General features: G+C 37.3%; 1 protein-coding gene across 1 annotated transcript; it reads right to left on the minus strand.

Moving 5' to 3' along the window:
* Positions 1-6,209: 6,209 nt before the first annotated feature.
* LOC148850143 (putative N-acetyltransferase HLS1) lies at positions 6,210-8,717 on the minus strand. Its single transcript, XM_088946839.1, has 3 exons — positions 8,207-8,717; positions 7,824-8,011; positions 6,210-7,560 (listed from the first exon to the last, which is right to left on the minus strand). Exons 1-3 carry the CDS (start codon positions 8,381-8,383, stop codon positions 6,696-6,698), a joined length of 1,230 nt encoding a protein of 409 aa, XP_088802965.1. The 5' UTR covers positions 8,384-8,717; the 3' UTR covers positions 6,210-6,695.
* Between the last annotated feature and the right edge of the window lie 13,811 nt (positions 8,718-22,528).

Genomic DNA, 22,528 nt, shown 5'->3' on the forward strand with positions numbered 1-22,528 from the left:
TCTGATGGAATGTTTCACATAGATTTAAGTGGCCATTCTCTTTTCTCGGTCCAAAACGCCTGCGGGCTTACTTGCCTGAATGAAAGCTTAGTCGCTGTTCCATCCTTGAGATATAAAAACGGAAATAATTGAGAGTGAGAGGATGCCAAGCATGATTTTTTTTTTTTTTTTGTTTTTTTGAATTATCACAAAAGGGCTGATACTTTTGTTTACTTTTTAAAAGTTTTTATATGTTCGCCCACAAAGGCTAATTCATTTATCAGAATAACCAATTATCTGCGGAGACCGGAGATGGAGCGCTGACCCAAATCCAGCAATCTCAAAAGAATTTGACAAGGCAGATCGTTGATGGGGCATCAAGGAACTAGGTGTAATAAACCACTTTTCATCCTGTTCCTTTTCAATTGCACTCTGTGCAAGGTTCAAAGTATTTATACGTATTGGGCTGTATCAGGAGCTTCCCAATACGTTCCCAGTGTATTGGGGTTTCGACTGATTCAGGGGGTGGACGGACCCTTACACAGCCTCTCTGAACCAGATTTGGAAAAAGCTAAAAAGAAAAGAAAAAAAAAAAAAAACCCACCAATACTGCCCGATACGTATAGATATAAAAGCATGAACACTGATTTGGGCATTCCCAAATCACTGCCGCAAGACGTTTGTATATAATCCCTTTCTGGCTGCGCCAAGGTGAACTTGAAATTTGCTAGAGCTTCTGGACTTGGTATTGTGATAGAGATCACGTTGACGGCTTTTTATTGCTAGAGCCCATCCCAACGGAGAGCATGGACCCTGAATTTACAGAAGCCCGCACCTTCAGATCTGGGTTACTTATGGCCCGTGATTTAGGTGCTTCTCACATTCATCTTGAAGGAAATGCATAGAAGGTAATCAAAACTCTTGTTGGGCGTTAGTCTTGACGTTCCTTAGCGACTCCATTCAGTGGTGACCGACTGAGAGGTTCTTTTGATCATTTTATCATCTCCTTTACTCCACGCACAGGCAATCAAGTTGCTCATAATGTCTCAAAATTTGCTTGTTCCATAGCACTATCACTTGGTCCTACCCTCCTGAATTTCTCAGTTCTGTATTGGATGTTGATATGATGCAATGAATATGCCCTGTTCTGGCTTCCAAAAAAAACTTGAAATTAAATTCGGGCCCAGGCTCGAGCAATCAACCTTATATGGACCTGGATTAGCAAGTTATGGATAAACAAAAAAATAATATCATGCACGGTTCTTCCATCTCCGTGCCTTGTATATGAATTCATTTAGGCTCAGTTTGGAAGGAGTATTCAGTATAAATACATATAAAATAATACAAAATGTAAGGTTTTGCACTCTATATATTTGTATTTGTGCTCTTTCCAAAATGAGCTTTATTAAGCATCTCGATCTAGAAGATGCTTTGGGTTTGTTTAGCTACAGAGAAAGAAGCAAGCATTGATACTAGATTTCATAATAAAATAATTGGTGAATAAGAATCCATTATGATGATGATCATCATCATTTAAGCATTGTCCCGTATTTATAATATGGAATCGTCTACATGAGTCCTTTTTCATCATTCTATTTTGTTTAGTACCATGCTTAAATTATGAATTCTTAAATCATTTCTTATACGATTCAATACAAAGTCAGGCGAGAAAACTTAAGAATAGTTGTAATAAATAATAAAATAAGATGCATAAAAAAAGGTCTACAGCGTTTGTTAAGAAAAGTGATTTACTATAAGTTGTTGAAGGGGGCTGGTTAGGGGCTTGGGGTGACAGGACTAAGAATGATTTATGCGATGTGGCACTTAACAGAACAGAATGGTGAAATAAGATTTTTTGCAGCTGACCCTATACCCTATAGTTGGAACAAAGTTTAGATGATGAAATCATTTTTTATTACTTGTTGGTGAGTAATGACCCAATTTAAGAAAAAAAAATCTCGTATATTAATAGGTGAATAAGAACTTTATCATTTGTTATGAAAATTTTGTTGGAGCCTTTTACTATGTATTTGCTAAAGAAAATGTAATTGGATGGAACTCAACATCATATCAATTTATGAAAACCTAGGGTAAATATTCCACAGGACCAGGGACCACACTGTGACTATACATGTATAAAAAAAGAAAATAAAATATTTAAAACTTTAAGCACAAGTGGGCTGGGCCGGACTGCAGTCCCGTTGCCACTCCTACGAAAAAGGCTCCACCTTCTAAATTCTAATCTATGCCGCCCACCACCATTAATTTATGCATTTCAAATGTTATTAAAGGCCAAGCCCAGAGTGTAATTGAACGTGTTTGGTCTTCTCTCAGTGCACATTTACATTCATGTTTCGTATAGTTGTCACATTGTCTATTTACTGCCAACTTTGAACTTATTTTCATTTGAATCCTCCATTCAAAGGATCTCGTTTAACATGTAAATACAAGATAACAAATCTGGGGCCGCGGATGTTGGTCTGTTGTGCTGATGAGTGCTAGAGCAGAAGCTCTATATTTGTTCCATCTTTTGAATTGACACCCTAAAAAGTTATTAATATGTTGGGTTTAATACAGTCTCTTACCTTCAGTTTCTTTTTTTTTTTCTTATTTTTTATAATTATTACAACTAAAGCCATGATATGTGGGCTTGTCTTTCTTTCTTAATTGACTTTTTTTTTTAAGATCATACCAAACACGACTTGCTTTTTTCTCCATACATTATAAGTCACTTTCTTTCAATCTTTTCATTTTTCTTTTCTTTTCTATTTTATTTTAAAGAAAGAAGAAGTAAAGTACAAAGGACAACACAAGGATCTTTCCATTCAACTTACAGACAAGCTTTTAACACATCTCAGACATGCAACAACAGCTAATAACACATGTCGAAGCTCATTCGCCCAGTGTGAACTGTCTAACTCCTTTGCTTGCTTAATCTCTTTCTCTTGCTTTTATTTATGTATATTTGCTTATTCAATTTTTTTATCCTTTATCCAATGAACCCGTGCTCTTTAAAGAAATTGAGGGACCCCACATGTCTGTGGTGGGTCTATTTCTGGTTTGTACAACTGGGCTCCAATCAAGGTAGCTGGAGTTCAATTTTCTGTCTGCCAAGTGCTTTTTACATGAAAGTTCATATGCCAGCCCAGTTCGACTTAAGAGTCCAATAACATAGGTTACCTCAAGTTTACATCGGCCCATGTATCGATGAAACCAGTTTAACAACAACCACAATAATAACTTACAGCCATTACTGAAGCCTCTGTGTTCATGTTGTGTTTTTGATTTGTTTAGCCAATAGACCCGCTTAGGCTGTCTTTGGTTTTTACTTTTTGTTGTCTAATATTATTAGCAGCGCCCACCTTCTTCCTTCCTCAATTCTTTGTCATATAAAGCTTGGATCACATCATTTTGCTTCCTGTCTCACAGTCACTGCCAAACAAATAATCTTTTTCTTACCTCTACTCTCTTGCATTTAATGTAGGATCACACCGTTTTACTTCCTATTTTACTTTTTAGAAATAAATAAGGTCAAATGTAAGGCGGAAAGAAAAAAAAAACAGAATTTACAATCATCCTATTGATATTCAAATATATATATATATAAACTACACTAAGTCAATTTCCTAATATAAACATGAAAATAAGCTTTCCATGATAAATGATGAAAATATTTTTAAAAACTTGACCCTTGCTGACCTATGGACACCCAAGGTCGTTATATCATTACTGAGAGCAGTAAATGTTTAGGAGAGAGAGATGTAGGAGGGAACATAGAGCCGACCATTAGTCACTTTTTTCACTTTTATTAAAATTTGCCATAAAAAGATAACAAGACAGATGTCGTATATGAAACGATAAACTACAAGACAATGCTGGGAACATTATTAACTCGCATCAACCACTACCCAACAAAACCCCACCCCACTTCTCTTGCACCTCCTCGCCCTCGCCCCCACACCCACACCCGCACCCACCGACCCATCTACACAAAATTACAGAGTTTTCCTTTAAAAGAAAGAAAATTATTTATTTCTTTATCAACTTATTGAAGGACTTAAATAGAGGGTGACTCTAATTTGTACGAAAGAGCCAACCATCTCTCTCTCTCTCTTTAATGGTGGTAATTTATTCCCCACCTTCGTAATACCAACACCATCCCCATCAATCTCAACTTACCTTTTCTCTTCAAAATCGAACATTTTGAAGATGAGTAAATATGTATACCTAATATGACTTCGGGGAAGTGGATTTTCAAGGTTCAGACTTCACCCACTTGTTTACTAATTTTGACAGAAAAAAAAAAAAAAAAAAAGTTCGAGACTCCGACCAAAGGGAAAGTAATGTGAATATAAGGTAATATTTTCCTTAACATTAATACTAAAAAATAGAAAATTTTGCTGAAGACAACAAAAAAAAAGGAATCTCCGTCCATCTTCTTTTAATAGTGTTTAGAATTAAGAATTTACGGTTGGGGTTCCACCTTTAGCTCTATTAGTCAACTAAAATACTCAATATGTTGAATATTCGTTAGCAAACAAAAAAAAATCAAATCAAATTATAATATTATATTTAGAAAGAAAAACAAAAAACATGGAAAAACTCGGTGACACTGTTGTGGGTTGGTTGGTTTTCATTTTGCAAATGGTAGCGGAGGTTTCAGGGGGTGCTTGTACTTTCTAACGCAATTATGAAGATTTGAATATGAGTTATGATATGCCTACGGCCTTCCAATTCCATCCAATATGAAGAAGTAACACCAAGGCGTGATGGGATGAAGAAAGAGTGATTTTGCACCACCAATAATGACCAAATGTAATGTAACGTGAATGTGACGAGTAGTCCATCCCATCGATCTTTAGGCCGAGTCACCGTACTCGATGCAGTTGTGGATCTTGTACCATTATCACTATTCTTCCCCTTTTTCCAGGTCTACACAAACAGTATCAATTAGTACCACAGCATCAGGCATCCGCATCAGGGAGTAGGCCTTGATTTCGTGCCACGAGGCATTCTCTAGTACCTCCTCTTTCGGGCGTCTTTCTATTTTTTCCTCGCATTATATACTTTCTTATCCCGATGACTCACCCCAGTCCATCCCAGATCGGATAAAAAAAAAATATATATATATATATATATATATTGGATTTGGATCCCCTCGTGATTCGTGAACCCCATGATGTGTGTGATGTGTAGTGCCAACCCATGAATCCTGATCTCTAAGGAAACAGGAAAATCCACCAAGAGACAAACGCATTGTCTCTTCTGATTCTGAACACCACCCTTGTGCCTCAAGGAGACTTGGGGAATTCATGACCAACTTGACTCGAGTCGAGGGAGTGAACTGTTGTGTGACCCACTTGGCCCTGACAAGTCTGGAGACCTTGCCTACCGGAATTTCATGTAAAGTAGAAATCGGCCCATTATTACTGTAGAGTGTAGAGGTGATGGTGGGCCAGTATGAGCTTATGGGGCACTTCACCATAAGCCTGCCGAGTGCTGCTAGCCGAGCCCCCGCCACCTTGGAAGTTTACTGGAAATGATCATCAAATGAAGCCCAGTCTCCAGCCAGAGTCCCCAGTCCCCAGTCCCTGCTGAGTCAGAGAAACACATGTATTTATTATGTATGTTTTACTAGTGTTCTGGACCGAGTTGCTTTAATTGCCTGCCTGGACTGTACTGGGCAAACCGGATCATTAATGCATGACATTCCTAGGGAGATTGAACGAAAATACTAAATGCCTTTCAGATGACTAGTACAAATACGAATTTTCTGGTAGGCCCAGCAATCCTTTTCTGAGTTTCTCGACAAACGAAATTTCATGTAGCACCAGCGATCACTTCGGATTCGGAATGACTAGATTAGAGATTAGAGATTAGAGATTCGGGAAGAAGCTAGCCAACCTAAAAAGCAAGCCGGAATGCACTTGTTGGGATGAGACCTTGCCTGTTTTTTGTCCAATGTCCAAACGAAACCAAGACCATAACGCACACCAGTCACTCAGTCAGGGGCCATCAACCGAAAATAAAAAACAATCCCTTCCCTTACCTCCACGCACGCATATCATCGTCATCTATAATTCAAACCCACAACCGCAAAAATCCAAACAATTCCATTACAAACAACCACATCAACACTTCAAAAACCAACAAAAGAGATCCAAAGTAGAAACAAGAAGATTGGTAAAATCAAACAAGCGGAATTTTCAGAAGCAACAACAAAAAAAAATGAGGCCAAAACGATCGCGGTCTAGACCAATTTTGACGGAGAGAGATATTCCCATTTCATGTACATTTTCGCACAAGACAAGGTCCAAGCGTTACATTTGAGTTACCGACGAAAATAAATTAGAAACAGAAAGGGAGGCTAAAAGATGTGATCCCCACAGCCACAAGCAACCAACCGAAAAAACAAAGGAATAAGAGAAAAGATGGCCCAGAACTAACTCAAAAAGTCGCTTCCATTTACACAAAAGCAAAGGGAGGGAGGGGATATTTCCATTACCTGAACACATATCTAGATCTGCTCTTTTTTCTCTCTTCCCCACCTGGCAACACCTCTTCAAGTAAAACAAACAAAAAAAGAAAACCTATGTACAACTCGCGTTTTTCTTCTTTCCTATTATATATATATATATATATATATATATATATATATATATATATTTATATATATTTTTAGTGGGGAGAGGGGAGGGGATGGGGGAGTTTTAGCACTAGATTTCTCTGGGATCAACAAAAATGGACAGACCGGGTGATGATTTGGTCCAGTCCCCAACGGACCCATCACTATAATCCTCTCCAAGCCGCTTCATACACCAAAGATCCTCGGCGCACCCAAGCCATTTCCAGTGGGGGATCCCCGACTTGAGTGGTTCGCGGCTCGACACCTCGGTCACCACCACACTGCACCCACGATCCTTGGCCAAGTTATGTGCAAATCCACACAAAGCCTTAATCAGCTTAACCGAGTCGGGCCCATCTCCACCCAGCCCGTACAAGAAATGAACCCCGAAGGGCCGAAACACCTCGGGCACCGAAGGTACACGGAACCATGGGAATGCCTTGTCCACAATCCGAGTCGTCTTGGCCAGTCCGCGCTTCACTCGCGATGCCCCACGTACTTCTAACGTAAACACGTCTTTACTGTTCCAAACGCTTAGAATCGCCCACGATTCCGGCGGCTCCGAGAGGAACCGCTCAATTCCGGGCCACGACTCCGGGTTGTAAGAACCGGAAGGAACGGCGACGAAGGTGCCGAGGTTGAGTTTATTGTTGAGGATAGCGTCGATGTCGCGGGGGAAGAACTCGGTGGTTGAGAACCGGCGGCGGTAGAGTGTCTCTGCGTCGGAAGGGTGGAGCCTGAAGACTTGGACCCGCTTGGGGATTCTGAGTGGGTGGGCAAAGACGGGGTGGACCAAGATGGAAGGAGTACGAAACTTATTGTAGCCGCATCGATCAGTGAAGAGCTTAACTGACGCTTCGTTGTCTTTTTCCGTTGCCATGTAAGCGTATTCAGCACCGTTTTCTCTAAACCAGTCCTCCATCCGAGAAACCAGCTTCAAACCAATACCCATGCGCCTGAGAAGAAAACAAAATTAATGAGAATTTCTTGTCGCTTGAAAACATGGCGTTTAGTTTAGTAGTTTGTAAACGTTCTTAGTCCTGATAATCTCTGAGGCTGATTCAGTAACGGGAAGGAAAAGTGGGCTTTCGTTTTAGAGAGTAAGAGAACCTACTGTCTATTATCGAATATTTATGTAAAGCCAAGGGAAAGAGGGAGAGAGAGAGAGAGAAGAATAAAATAATAATGAGAAAGAATGGTAAATAAAAAGAAATGGCACCTGTGAGAAGGAGAGACGCGAAGGCCTAAGATGTAGGCCACTTTGGTGTAGACGGGGAGGGGCTTAAGTGGAGTATTATCGTTGCCGCCGTTTTTTCCATTTCTGGAGAGCTTTTTGCCGCACGTAACGGTCTTGATGCAACCTCTGATAACCCCAACGATCTCTTTCTCCTCACCCATCTCGGCTACCTGTTTAGGTAGTAAATCCATTCAAACGTTTTAACAACCCACGTAATAAGTTTCAAAAAGAATAAGATAATAGTAATCGAAAATTCATATGAAAACCGATGAACAAGGAAAGGAGAATAGAAGAAAACGAGCAACTCGGTACAGTGCAGGAAGAGTGGGAGCAAGGAAGACGATTAGAAGGAAACCGAAACGCACCAACATGAGAAAAGCGGGAGAATGGCGGACCCTGCAAATGGGGTCTCCCAACAAGTCAGTGAAGAGAGAGAGCTTGCCGCTGGGTCCGACCTCGCAACGTCTTTCCACCTCCTCCACACCTAAACAGTCCTTCTCTGCATCGAACTCTCTCACAACAATTACAACCTCTTGCCCCATCTCTGTTTTTATCTCACACAGAAGAACAACACACTTGACGAAAAACAGAAGAAATGCAGAAGAGAGGAATGAAGTAAGAGTATGTTGGTGTCTCCAGTTCAGTTGGGATGAGACCCAAGTAAAACGATACAAGGAGACTTTATAGAAGGAGACGATAGAGGAGTAACGAGAGGAAGGGCAATCATCAGTTGTTAAATCGCAGCTTTTTCAAGGCCGCAAAATCGCCTGAATCACGTGTCCAGCAAGCAAAGCAAGAATAAAAAAAAGGGTTATCAAAGGGAGAGGGGTGAAATAAATAAGCTTCCAAAGCTGTTCGAGCCATTCATTTCAATTCATTCCGCACCTCTGTTCCTCTCTCTCTATTTACTAAATACTGAAATTTATCGGGAGCCTATTCGAATGCTATTTCTTGCTTTTGTCAATATTCAATAACGATGAGTAGATTATCATTGGATTGAAATTGTGGGGTCTTTAAATGATTCATTTAATTACTCAACAAAATCAATAAAATAATAATTACATTCCCAATTCATTTTTTTTTATCCCACCTTCCATCTTTCCAACCCTGCCTGCCATTCTCTCTCGCACTCGCGCGCGCACACTCTCTCTTTCTCTCTAGAATCGTCGCTCTCATATTCATATAAATCTAAATCTAAATAAATAAATTATTTAAGATATATATATATATATATTTTTTATATCCATCCTTTAATCTTCGTTTTGGAAAGGGAGCCGGTAATCGCAGAGTAGGCTTTACTTTCTCTTTCTCTCTAGGAATAATAATTATCACGAAAAGGAAAACGGGAAAATGGCGGCTGTGACTGCGCGCAGTCTTGTAGTTGTAGTTTTATAGTTTTTATTTGATTTAATCATTTATATTTACATTTTCTAGGGAGAAACGGGGGCGTTGCCAGTATGACCCCACTTTTATAATCATTGCCTCTTTCATAAAAAACCCTTCCATGAGGTTATCGGTCATTCTCCCTATTTTCCTCTCCACCATGTCATGATGCATGCCATCTCTATGTATCAATCCAGATGTCTCATGCTTCTAGCAGTTAGCCCCCCCCTCTCTCTCTCTCTCTCTCTCAAATTGCAATTTGTAGAACACATACTTAGCATGGGAGGTCATGTTTATCGATACTTGATCATGGCATCATCATGCATGCATGTATTCCCTACTTCAAAACAAACAAAGAAAAAAGACGATTTTTTTTTTCTCTCTGTATATATATAATCTGTCCACTTGGTAATTATCTGCAGGCGGAACTAACAACGTGGTGTAACCGAGACCGTCGATTGGGGAAAGGCTGTTCCCCATGTTCTCACTCAGCCACCAAAGACGAGACGCGTGGCCTTCAAAGCCGGAATCTGCCCCGTTAATTATTAGAGGAAAATAATTATTAGAGGAAACCTTTCCAGTTCCCACATCATGGCATCATCACCTTGGTAGCTCGTATTTGTTCTTCCACCTCATTCCGCCCTTCGTCTCCTCCATATTTTCCGGTATGAATTGCCCCCGTCCCTTATTAATGATGGGTGTTTGATCTATGATGTAAAGTTGGTAGTGTAGTGCGTAATTAAATAATAACTCCAACGGGATTTAGGTCGTTAGGAAGGAATGAAGAATCGGATAGAAAAGGAGGAAGCGTAATTACTAATTAGGGTTCCCCACTGTCTGACCTCTCCCTTTTCGGTTCGGTTATCCATCTCACCAGAGAAGTGGAGTAAGATTGTTGTTAATTGCAGAAGAAGCCGTTTCCACAATGATTGGAGTATCTCATTGAGAGCGGGCGACGCATCAATTAAAACACCAAGCTTCCTTTTCGCTACTCCTTCAATGAAGGGTTTTATCTATTTTTTTCTCCCCCTCTCTCTGTATAAATAAATTAAAATAAACGTTATTTTTGGGATTTTGATTCTCTAGTTATACTTAATTACATTTTAATGAGAAGCAATTAAGTAGTAATAGTTGGATTAATAGAGATTTTAAAATTATTTTTAAACAGATGGCAATTAGAATTAGAAAGGTGATAAGTCCTCCTTGATTTCATGGTTAGGATGGGGATTGGGGAAGGAAGGTTCGTTTGGTTTTATGTTTAATTGATTTATTTAAAAAAGTTAGTGGCATCTAAGGAAGTGATGTCTTCCTTTTTGTATTTTATTTTGATGGCTTTTTTTTTTTGTATTTTATTTTGATGGCTTTTTGTTTGGAGTAACTATCAAAGTATACGTGGAGGACATCCGGATGTACGCTTTTAATTTTCTTTTCTTTTTTTTTTTTTTTTTACAAATGTGTTGGGGACATCTCATCTAGCCTTTGTTATTGTTATTGTGGATGCAAGAACATCTCACAATATTTAAATTGCTTACGTTTTAATAAATTGTAACGTTCACGTCAGAGGAGGGGGGATGGTATGTTAAATGTTATGGACTTGTGGTGGTGGATCCATCGCATCCATCCCATTCTTTATTATCCACCTTTTTCTATGTACGTTTGATATTTGATTTGATATACAAAATATTAATAGAGTATTCTCCGTACAACAATAATTTTGATGGTACACTTTTGATATTTTGGTTTAATTAATTAATTTTATATAAAGGCATTAGGTAAGAAATTAAAATGGAAGTTAATTAATTAGTGAGCAGTAGTAGTTCAAAGACTTTCTGCTGCTACTGTTGACTCTGAAAATCCTCCAGAATTTGATGTTGAGTTTCCGCTGCAGAAAGAGATGGAGGGGATTATGAAGATATTGTGATAGCTATTCTTTTATTCTGTTATATATAACCAAACAAAGATTTTATTTTTTTTTTTTTGGTTTTTTGTTTTGAGATATCAGAGATAGTTGGAAGATAACCTTTCCAACTTCAATCAGTAAATGTATGTGGCAATGGACAATGGACCTCCACAAGTTTGTGGCCGTAAATACCTTATTATATATAACTATTGTGGCAGCTGATGGGTTTTAATTTGCAATTTCAGCCAAATAATAATAATAATAAGCATCCATACACAGAGAGCATATTTGATTGACTTACAAGTGTGTGGACATGTAATCCCATGTGTGAAAATCCTTGTAGACCAAAAGAACCCCACAAAATCAAACCTACCCCCTAAAAAAAGCAAAAGAGCAAATTTGAGAGACAAAATGGTAGTAAACTGTTCTGGACGATGACAATTTGACGTGCCAACCAAAAATATCTCCCACTTGTGATTCCACTTGACACAGTTCACACCTATATATTAATTCCAAATTTCCAATTGTTGTCTCCCTTCAACAATTGAATAGCTACAAAACCAAATGCCACCCTAAGCTAAGCCATAGTTTTTCTTAATGAAAAGCCAGCAAAAAGACTAGACCAGGCTGCACCTCACCGGACACCGGATGGATGGATGGATGCAACTAGGTAGCTAGGTAGCTACAAACTAGAAACTAGAAAGCGGTGTTTGTGCTGGTGCAATAATCGTTCATTACAGTTAACATGGATCTTAGTTATGTACTATATATGGTATTCCCCACTCGTCGTTAAACCGAAGAGTGCGAGATTAATTTATTTGTTAAAGAAAGAATATATATGAGTTGGAATACATGATCAATATATTAATTGGAACGTCCAAAATGAAGCATATAAAAGCAGCAGCGTCGTTGGAATATGCTGAAAGAGAGAAGGGGTGGTGAATGGGGTGATGGATGCATGGCAAATGCCAATGGTGTGTAATACTACTAGTAGTAACGTAGTAGCTACTAGCAGGTAGTGTTTGGTTTTATTGAGACTCTCGTTTTCGACATGTGGGCGGGCCAAGTTAGTTATATTTAGATGTACCGCGTGATGGGAACAACCGAGGTCCATCATCTTCCATGAACACCGGTCCGTCAATTAGCTAGATAGCAATCAATTTATTAGCATCACCTAGTTTTTATTAATCTATAGAAAATTCAACCACAACCATTAATATTTGGATAGTAGTAGAGAAATAGTAGGTATCAAGTAATAGAGATCATCACTAGCTAAGGTACAAGAACAAAATTAATATGCAAAGGAACTTATATATATGGTGTGTATATAACCACACAGAGGAATAAATTAAAAGGAAAGTTACTTCTTTTGATAAATATTAAGCCAAGAAATCATTTGTACGTGTACGTATTTGTATTTGAATTGAAGGTTCAAAACAAATGGATCGAGTGGCCACCTTTCTACGTTAATTTAATTTCTACTTAAAACAAGAGAAAGAAAGAAATCTCTTATTTTAAAAAAGGGTTGTACATATAAGAAATGTCACGCGCCTTTTGAAAGAGGGTTGGCTTTTCTTCCCATTCCCATATCAAAAGAAAGAAATTAAAGGTCCCTCTGGATTTGGATTAGCATCACTTACTTCTAACTACTAAAAACTAAAAAAATAACCACCGACTCCACAAATCGATTCTATTATTATTAACTTTTAATAGCCTGCAGCCCTCCACTTGGCGTCGCCCTCCCCACTTACCATCTTCTTTAATCACTTCCCTATGCTTTATTTCACTAAATATATTGATTAATTTAATCAAAATATCCACAACTTTGGCGACCAACCTACTCACTTGTGACTACGACTGTTCTCTCTCTCGTGCCTCGTGGTGTCCATTTCCTTTTACGAGCCGAGCGAGCGAGCGAGCGAGGAAGGTGACGACTCACAAGTCACAGCCTTCCTGTGAAATACTAGGATTGGTTAGGGTACGAAATTAATTAGAACCAACCCCAACCTACCAACCACAAGGAAAAAAACATGGCAACAAGTGTTTTACCATTTCTCTAGTCTAGTCTAGTGTATATATATATATATTAGCACTTACTTCAGAATTAATGAAATTCCATTGAATGTATATCATGAGATTCATGCTTGTACGTACAAGTTATCTACCAATGCTATATAACTCATGAGTCCTGAGTCCTAACTCCTCTCGTTGTTTTGATGTTGTATGCGTGTTTCAATTGAAAACAGGTATATATTTTCTTGTGATGATATATTATAAACGTAAACACATATCTGCACCTTTAGACGTAGTTGGTGAACAACCAATATTAATTATATATATATATAACATGACGAATCCAGCACCAATTTTATTTCTCTTATGCCTGTAAACCATTGCCAATGCCAGCTGGATCTAACGAAGAAAATTTTGAGGAGGAAGGGGATTCTGAAATCGATGCATGATTATAAATATAATTAACATGATTTGCGCGTGGTTTGTTTGAATTATAAATATAATTCGATTGATTGACATATATGTATGTACATGTACATATTTCTCTTATATATGTAGCTTAGTTAATTTCAAGGCCTAGATGTTTGAATTACTTTTATTCATCCAATCAACGTAAGGAGTCGTGAAAAACAGGACCACCAGGCACCAGACACCAGCACCAGGCATGTTGTTTGTATGAAACTATATATGAAATTAATCGGGCCACCTACGTCCAGCTCCTTCTGCCATCGATCCACACCCTATATGTACGAATGACGTAATTCTGTATGTATAAAAGAAATAGAATAACTTTTGTGAAGAAAGAAGAACATACATACATACATGTCCCACCCAGAGAGAAAGAAAGAAGGAAAGAGTAGTTATATGGAGAGACAAAAAGGCAAGACAATCGCATTGGTGTGATAATGCTTAGGGATCTTGCTCCCTGCGTCGCCATTATAGCTGCTGCTGCTCCGTACTCTCGCCCCTTCCTTCACCAATATATTGTTGTTGTTCCAATTTGGGGGGTTGGACGGGAAACACAAGCCACAGCGTAGGGGGCAGTGCGAAACAAGAGGTCCTCAGATCGGGCAACGTCATTTGCTTCCTTCCCAGAGCATCACATGGCAGAGCTAAGAGCAAGAGAGAAAGAGAGAGAGAGTGCCGGACGGATGAATTATGAAATCCTCGATAACCGTGCTCAACAATATTCACATATATAACCAACATGTTCTCAATTATCCCGCACATTGTCCCGTCCTACGGTGACGATCAAATTACATGTTCATGATGTCTAAAATATTCCATGGTATATAGTACTTATCACTCATCACCTCGAGTACTTCTTCAGAGTTCAGTCACTAAGGCACCCTTTGGGCTTAATGTAACTTTAATTAATTAGTAATCTTGTGAAAGATTCATCCTACCTAGCTTATTGTAATTCCTCTTGAAGCAAAATTTTGAGTCCCCAAAAACCCTTGCCACGTTGTCAAAATGAGCCTGCCTTTAATTTTTATCAACATTTTGAAATTCTCAACAGCCAATGTTATTTCTGAAAGACACTAAAGAAAGCTGGGCCACAACCCATAATGTCACACAAGTTGAAGTGGACCCAATGGTCGTACCAGTGGCCTTTGGATAACAGCTAAACTGGCTGAGCTCAAAAGTTTTTTGCTGTGTTGTAGCTGAATAAGTTTTCAAGGAGGTTGTGAGCTCCTAAGCCGAATTTGGGTAGTTTACTATACCATGATTTTATTCACGACAAGGAAGACTAGGCAATAAATCGTTCAGTTCAGCAACTTCAGCAGCTATTAAACAGTTCCCGAGTTGTGAGTAAAATTCTCCGCTCTGTTTTTTTAACGGGGTGATCTTTTTTTGGATTTTGAGAGGGGAGAAAGTTGGTCAATGGGATTTTGGTTTTTATTGAGCAAGAATCCCATTTTTTTTTCAGATTTATGTGGACATCAAGGAAAGTTTATTTACTTGCGTAAATGATACCCATCTCTTATATGGGTAAACAACTTTCCCATCTAGGGGGAAAGTTGTCAATATTTGAATGGGACAAAAATACCCCTTTTAATAATGGATTTTTATGACTAAAATGGTCATTACCTTATTTACGTGAGAAATAAAAAGAATATGGGCAAATGCACATAATTGAATAAGTATTTCCTAAGAAAAACTTACCCAAACAAGTACATTTACCTGGATATATAATTTATCGAAAAACGAACAGGGTTTAAAAGATTTGGAAAATCTATCACTTGATTGTTAATAAACTTCCAATTCAAAAGGGACCCCAACATTTTCTTCTCACATATGCTAATTTTCACAAGTATTATAAAAGAAGTTAAAAGCTTTTCAAACTACTAATACAAATATTCGTTGTTAAAGCAACCAAATAAAATTAAAAGTGAGATGCAAGGCCGATATGGACGAATGAGCGGAACATATATATATATATATACATCCTCTTACCAAAGTGTTTTTTTTTTCTGGAGAACTTCGAGTGGCCCCTCAAGATCAATTTGACTGTTTAAATATTTTTCTTTTGGCCCTAGGAAAGTGTTACGAAAGTATATTATTAACATATAAACAAATAAACCTCCAACAAACCCTAACTTTTTTTCTCTTTTAGCATAATTCATATAAGACCAAGACCAAGACTACTGACTTTTTATTTGTCAGTATATATAAGAAGAAGCTTGACCGTGTAGTGTTTGGTTTGTACGTACTTTGTAGTATATAGCAATAACCGCGTAGCCAACCTCTAACCACCCCTTGACCAAATGCAAAACTAGAGAAATTTAGTAGCATAGTCAATTCAAGGTTATATAAAAAATTCTAGTAGCAATTTTAAGCACAGAAATTCATTTTCTATGCTTATTGTTTAAAAAAAGAAAAAAAAAAGAAAAAAGACATGCAATTGTATCAAACTATCTACTAAATAAAACACAAAGAAGTAAGTCATTAAGTTTTTAAGCTATATTCAGCCGTTAGCAACGGACCCACCCCAGTCTTCACTCTTTTAAGAAAAAGACAATTTGTTGGAATAGGAATACAGCTCGGGAGGGTTTGGGAGCACACAGAAGACAGAGAGAGAGAGAAGGTCGTCGGGGGAGACAAAGCAAGATAATGGTGGATCTTATGTACTTGGGGGTGTTGAGAGGGGGGGGAGGCATTTAGGGAGGTGAGGAGCTGTCATTTCCTTTATATTAATTTTTTGATTTAATTATGTTTGGATTTGGAAGTTTGTATGGCATGTGTCCGACACTCGGTTGCGGCCCTCTTCCTTGCTCCAATGATCCAATCCCAATTCCCAAACAAAAGTGTGCCATCCCCATGTTCCCTCTCTTCTCTTTATCGCGTAAACATATCCTCCATTCCTTCACCCACACTATTCATATTATCTTCCGGATCAGAATCAGATCAGGTCATCCGGATCAGTTCATGCCCTATTCCCCCAAACCAAATCACGCTGGTCCAAAGTAGTTCCGCCGGCGCATTGTACAGGCAGCATTTATATTGATAATCGGATCTATTCATACATCGGGTCAGGCTTTGCCTTTTTTTTAACAGAAGAAACGTTCAACTTCAAACCTGAGTATGATTTAGTCATTAGACTTAGATCTTGAACCCGAATTGGCCCTTATATAAAGCCCAAAACCAGGCCCAAGCCAGGACCCAGATTTGGACACCGAAACAGTGTAGATGGACGTATATTATTATTGCATATGTAATTGATATATATATATATATATATATATATATATATATATATATATTAATAATATATCAATTATATTATATATAATATTAGTGAAACCGGCTTTTTTGAAAACTCCTAAGCCTAAGACCAAAGCCCATGCACTAAAAGTATGTCTATGTCCAATAAAGAATTGGTCGAGCCGGGGGCTGGCCCATTAACAGGTCTACTACCATATCATTGCAAAGTGGCAACCCCTTCTTCTACCAACTGACACGTGTACAAAACAAAATAGCTGTTCCGGTTTGATAATTATTGGGTAATTACATGTACGCACGAGCAGGGAGCCGGGCCGGCTGCCTAGTTCGTAGTTTCTACTGACTCTCCAAGACAAAAACAAACAGAGCAAAAGGTCAGCGTCATAAGGATATATAATCTCGGTCATTCATACTTTGGCTTGTCGGTAGGTCCCGTCAAATCTATTTTGGAAGTCGTTTTTTGTTTACTTTGTTCACTTTTCAATTTTCTTTGTATGTTTTTTTAGTTCAAAGGGTCCGTTTGGTTTTAGGAATAAGTGTCTGAAATTGGAAATGAAATGCCACCGAATCTTAATATTAATGAAATAATTAAACAAGTAAAATAGTAATAAAACAATAGTACTATAATAATATATTAATAAATTAATAATAACAAATAAAGATATTAATTATTAAATATAATAATAATAATAATAAAGTGTAAATAAATATTAATAATTAAATAATAAAATATTATGAATAATAATAATAATAGATTATATATTATAAATATATTTATATGTATTAATTCATATATATTTATTCATAATATATAATATATATAGTGTTTATGAACTATCATTGACCCAAACGGATGGATCATTTGGCCTAAGAACCATCCAAGCAATCAGTTCCGTTTCACCCTTAACCCAGTCCTTGGCCAAAACCATTGACTTAGTTAGCTAGCTACTGACCCGGGCAATCAAATCGTCAACCCATTCAACCCAAACAACTGTTTTTTGCTGTTTTTTATTTTTATTTTTTATTTTTCTAAGTTGGAACAGGCCATCCATTTGAACCAAATGGTCGAACCATTGGCCCAAAAACCAATGACCAAAGCAGTTTTGATTCAATTAACTGAAACCAAACCAATACTTTTGATTTTTAAAAAATACCAAATCGGCCAATTCAAATAACCAGAATTTTCCAAGACTAAAGGTTCTTTTAGTTTGGATAGTTGGGCCTGATTGATACCTCCGCTCCTAAATCAGAATTCCAAAATGATAGTTAACAATTATCAAATAATTTAGGGAAACTCTTTAACTAATCATCCATAATAATTTTTTAAATAAGTAATTAAAAAATTAAGAAATTAATCTATCAAAAATTGTTTCATAATTATTTAAATAACATTCCATTATTATTATTTCAATAAATAATTTAGGAAAATTATTAAGTCTATCCACACTGATATAGACCACTTGGTTGACTTCGACCATACCTGATTTTATATTAATTAACAACAAATGGTTTACTTTTAATTAAAATTAATGCAATTTACCATAATTACATTTACTTTGAATAGTAGTAAATAATTTAGGCTTAAAAATTAAATAATTTACATTAGTTAATTGTTATTGCAAATAATTAATTTACTATACATTAGCACTAATCAACAATAATTTCAATAATTTTCTGAAAAGTATCATAAAATATTGTAATTTATTGTTATTTAATTTATGGTTAGTTAATTAGCTATGGAAAATTATTAGAATTGTTGGGATGGCAAATTTCCCGGTAAAACTAGGGCCCTACCATGCCCCACCCCAAAAGGGGTAAGTTTTCTCAAATCTTAAACAGGGATAGAGTGGAGACAGAGAAAATATTTTTGTCCCAAATTAGGGATGGGGTTTGCGTATAATTCCCTGAACTTGATGGTAAATTAATAAAAAATATCCGTAGATTTAATATTGATTTTTAAAATATCTCAAAGTTTTCTCTATATTCTTATAATCCTAGGATCACATAATTTTATTTATAAAATACCTTCGAATTGTCATAATCCAATTCCTAAAATACCCCTAAATTCCTATAATCATATTTATAAAATATCTATAAATTATATTTTTTTAGGTAGTTGCCTCTAGGTGAGGAATAGAATAGAGTATCTTGACTAACCGGCCATGGGCACTGGCTAGTATACATAACAGTAACAGATGTAACAAAACAAAGGTTGAGCTGACACTTAACACCCCTAACCGGCCACGTCATAATATAATCATAAGTATGTCAATGCAAAACATGGGAACATACATCCATGATGGGGTGAAGGAGCCGCATGGAAATAGCATACCATCCATTGTTGGCAACCATTCTATATATGGTCATCATTATCAATTTCAATAATTAATAATTAATTAGCTTAATTTAAAAAGAAAAGAAAAGAAAAGAAAAGAAAAAGTAATAATATCACAGGTGCTTTGTAAAGGAAGAGGTAGGGAAGTGAGTGAGTGTGGTTGCTGGTCCCCTCCTCCTGCAGGGCGATGTATATTGGATGTATTTGTTGCCGAATGTCAATTAAATAGTTGATAGGAAACAGAACATCAACAAAACCTCCATTTAATTTGTTTAATGGATAGCAAGTAATAATAGAGTGAAGGAATAGGAATCGTCTCCACTCTCCACTCTCCAGTACTCCCCACTACTCTTGAGTGGAGTTGGGACAGCTGCCCTGCCCTTGTGCCGGTGGGGATTTGTGAGGTTGGGTGTTTTACAATTGCAATACCACCAAGTCAGCCCTTACTAAAACAACAAACTGCTAGTAAACTAGTTGTTCGTTTCGGTTTTGGATAGGCCAGCTAAAGTGTGCTTAAGGAGTAAGGACCAAGGACCAAGGACCCATCATCAGTTTCAGTTCCAAGTTTCAACAAAATACATATATCCATCACTTGTGCCGGAGGTTTCTCTCTTCTGTCAACTTCCAACCCCACACTGGTGACTGGTGACTACTGACTAGACAGCCAGGTGGGGAGGTTCACATTATTAATCCATTTGCTTGAGCAAAAAAAAATCTTCTCTTCGCCCCTGGAATTGGACCATCGACCCTGATCGAATATATAGGAGTTGACTTACAACATGATTGACATGATTCAAAGGCCTTCCTACTAGCTAAAATTGTTGACCAAACGAGGGCTTAACCCTAACCAAGGTTTTCAACGTGATCAAGATTTTGTCAACCATAACTTGTTGAAAAAACTTTTAGCAGAAAGCCTGAAGACTACATATTCTATATATGCTACATTGTTATGCAAATTTTGAACTTCGCTTCCAACTCTTTGCTATTAATGCTCAAAGCAATTAAGTTGACAACAAGTTTTGCAGCTGCGGATGGATCTGATGACTCAAAGTAGGTGTATTTGTATACCTAGCTAGATTCAAGTTTGGTTTCACATCTGACTCAGATCATCAGATCGATTACGATATTATATTCCAATAAAGAAATACATGGACGGATAATCATTCCAAAAAGATTGTAAATAGAAGATGAGTTCCCATCTCTCTCTCTATATATACATAGCCACATCTGAACAACAATTCCGAAAAGATTGTAATTAAATAGAATATGAGTTGATGCCTGGACGGATAATAGAGATATTATAAGATGATCTGAACAACAATTCCGAAAAAAAAAAAGTAGGAATTCTTCAAAAAATTCGCTCACTTACCCATCTAGTAAAAGAATATGAGTAAATATATATACTTACCCAAGTAACATTTAAGCCATGTTTGGGAATGGTTACATTAAAAATAAGTGCTTATTAATGAAGTGGGTGGTGGGCACTTAAGTTTGAAATAAACATTTAAATAAACACTTGTCACTCCTTTGTCTTTCATTTTTCGATTGGGTGGTGGGCACTTCAAGTTTGAAAATTTGGGTGGTGGCCGATTACTGCCTTCATCAATGATGTTGCAAACCCCAACCTGGAACGAAAGAGAAAGAAAATTGAAAAAATGGAAAATTCTTTATCAATACCATGTACTTTGGCTCAAGTGATAATTTGGTCCCTGAACTTTAAATTATGACAATTCAGTACTCTAGCTTTCAAAATGTGGCAGTCCAATACCTAAACTTTCAAAATATGACAATCCAGTACCTACCATTAACCAGTCCATTAGTCAGCGGTTAAGTGACCTTTGAAAAGTTGAAATGTCCTAACAATGTCATCTAATTCTCTTTATCAACCATCCAAACATTAACAATAAAATGAACAGTCCTAAATTCTAATTTCTTCTAAACAATCACCAAGTTTTTTGAATAGAAGAGGCTAAGATTTGGGACCGCTTAGTTTTTTTTAATGTTTAGATGGTTGATAAAGAGAATTAGATGGCACTCAAAGGGAATTTTTGACTTTTCAAATATCATTTAACGGCTGACTAACGGACTAGTTAACGACAAGTACTGAGTTGTCACATTTTGAAAATTTAAGTACTGGATTATGGCATTTTAAAGTTTAGGGACCAAATTGTCACTCGAACCAAAATGGAGGGTACTAATCGGAAATTTTATAAAGCTTCCAAAAAGCAAAGATGGAAGAACGAATGACCAATCAAGCACCGAGCCAATTGAGCCACCTGTTGCAGCATCTCACGGCTAGCCCGAATGCATCTCAGAGTTGATCGTACCAGTAGCCACTAGCATCCTTTGTTGGACTCACAACAACAAACCTCAGTATAAAATCATAAGGAATTTAAAAATAACAATCACAGAAATTTAATATCAGCAACACAAAGACTTACCTGGTTGGGTTGGGAAAGAAAACTGAGAAACAATACAATTATTGTATGGTTTACAGGCCAAACCAACCCTAACATTTGTACACGAGTTCTCTCTTTCCTTTCGATTCGAATAACAAAAACAAGAGAAAAACCCACTCTTACATCAACTCTTCATATAAAAAAAAGGTTTTATATACAAAACCTCTTTAACATAAAAGGGATCTCACCAACTATTAGATTAAAATTAATCTAACGATTATAAAATAAGACACAATCCCAACATCCTCATTTCCAACCAACCAGCCAGTAAAATCTCTATTTCGAAGCACTTAATTTCTCCCAATCTACTAGTAGCCTTTCACGAAAATAAGAGTCCGAAGGCAAGTAGTTCATGACTTGGAGCCGATTGAAGCCACCTCTAAATCACTGATTGAAGGCAAGTAGTACGGCATACTTTCTGTCGTTTGTTTTTCCTTTTTCATTTCCGGTTCCACCTACCAGACCTTTGCTATGGATTGGGGAGCTGGTGATGAAGCTCACGCTGAACCAACTCCTGCGGTTCACATGATGTATGCTTTCTCGCTTCACATGACCTCCAGCCTCCGGCCTAACTGGTCTCTAACTTCATATATCTCCGATCAAGTATTAACTCTTACAAGTCCAAACAAAAGAAACTAGTTTTTAACTCGAATACATTGATTATCGATCTGATTGATAAACTCGAATCCCAAAATTCCTTCCCAAGTTAATTGGCTTTTAAGACCGGTTCCGGAGCATCTTCTACTTGATCTGTTTGGTTCAGAACTTCTGATCATAACACTGAGTTTTCAGAGTAGGCAAGATGAGGTGGTTTAGTGTTTCCGACCAATTCCAATTAAAACCCGTATTAAAGAACTCCTTTTATCCTTTATTC

This window comes from Nelumbo lutea, chromosome 5 (genome assembly GCF_056320005.1).
Source record: "Nelumbo lutea isolate HS-2025 chromosome 5, American lotus-T2T, whole genome shotgun sequence".
NCBI classification, from domain to species: domain Eukaryota; kingdom Viridiplantae; phylum Streptophyta; class Magnoliopsida; order Proteales; family Nelumbonaceae; genus Nelumbo; species Nelumbo lutea.

What these genes read in the sequence shown, in the direction of transcription:
- LOC148850143 (XM_088946839.1), bottom strand. Translation starts at nt 8,383, where the DNA reads ATGGGGCAAGAGGTTGTAATTGTTGTGAGAGAGTTCGATGCAGAGAAG. An exon ending in CTCCCGCTTTTCTCATGTTG is followed by an intron (nt 8,012 to 8,206) that starts GTGCGTTTCGGT and finishes CTACCTAAACAG; the next exon opens with GTAGCCGAGATGGGTGAGGA. An exon ending in CGCGTCTCTCCTTCTCACAG is followed by an intron (nt 7,561 to 7,823) that starts GTGCCATTTCTT and finishes TTTTCTTCTCAG; the next exon opens with GCGCATGGGTATTGGTTTGA.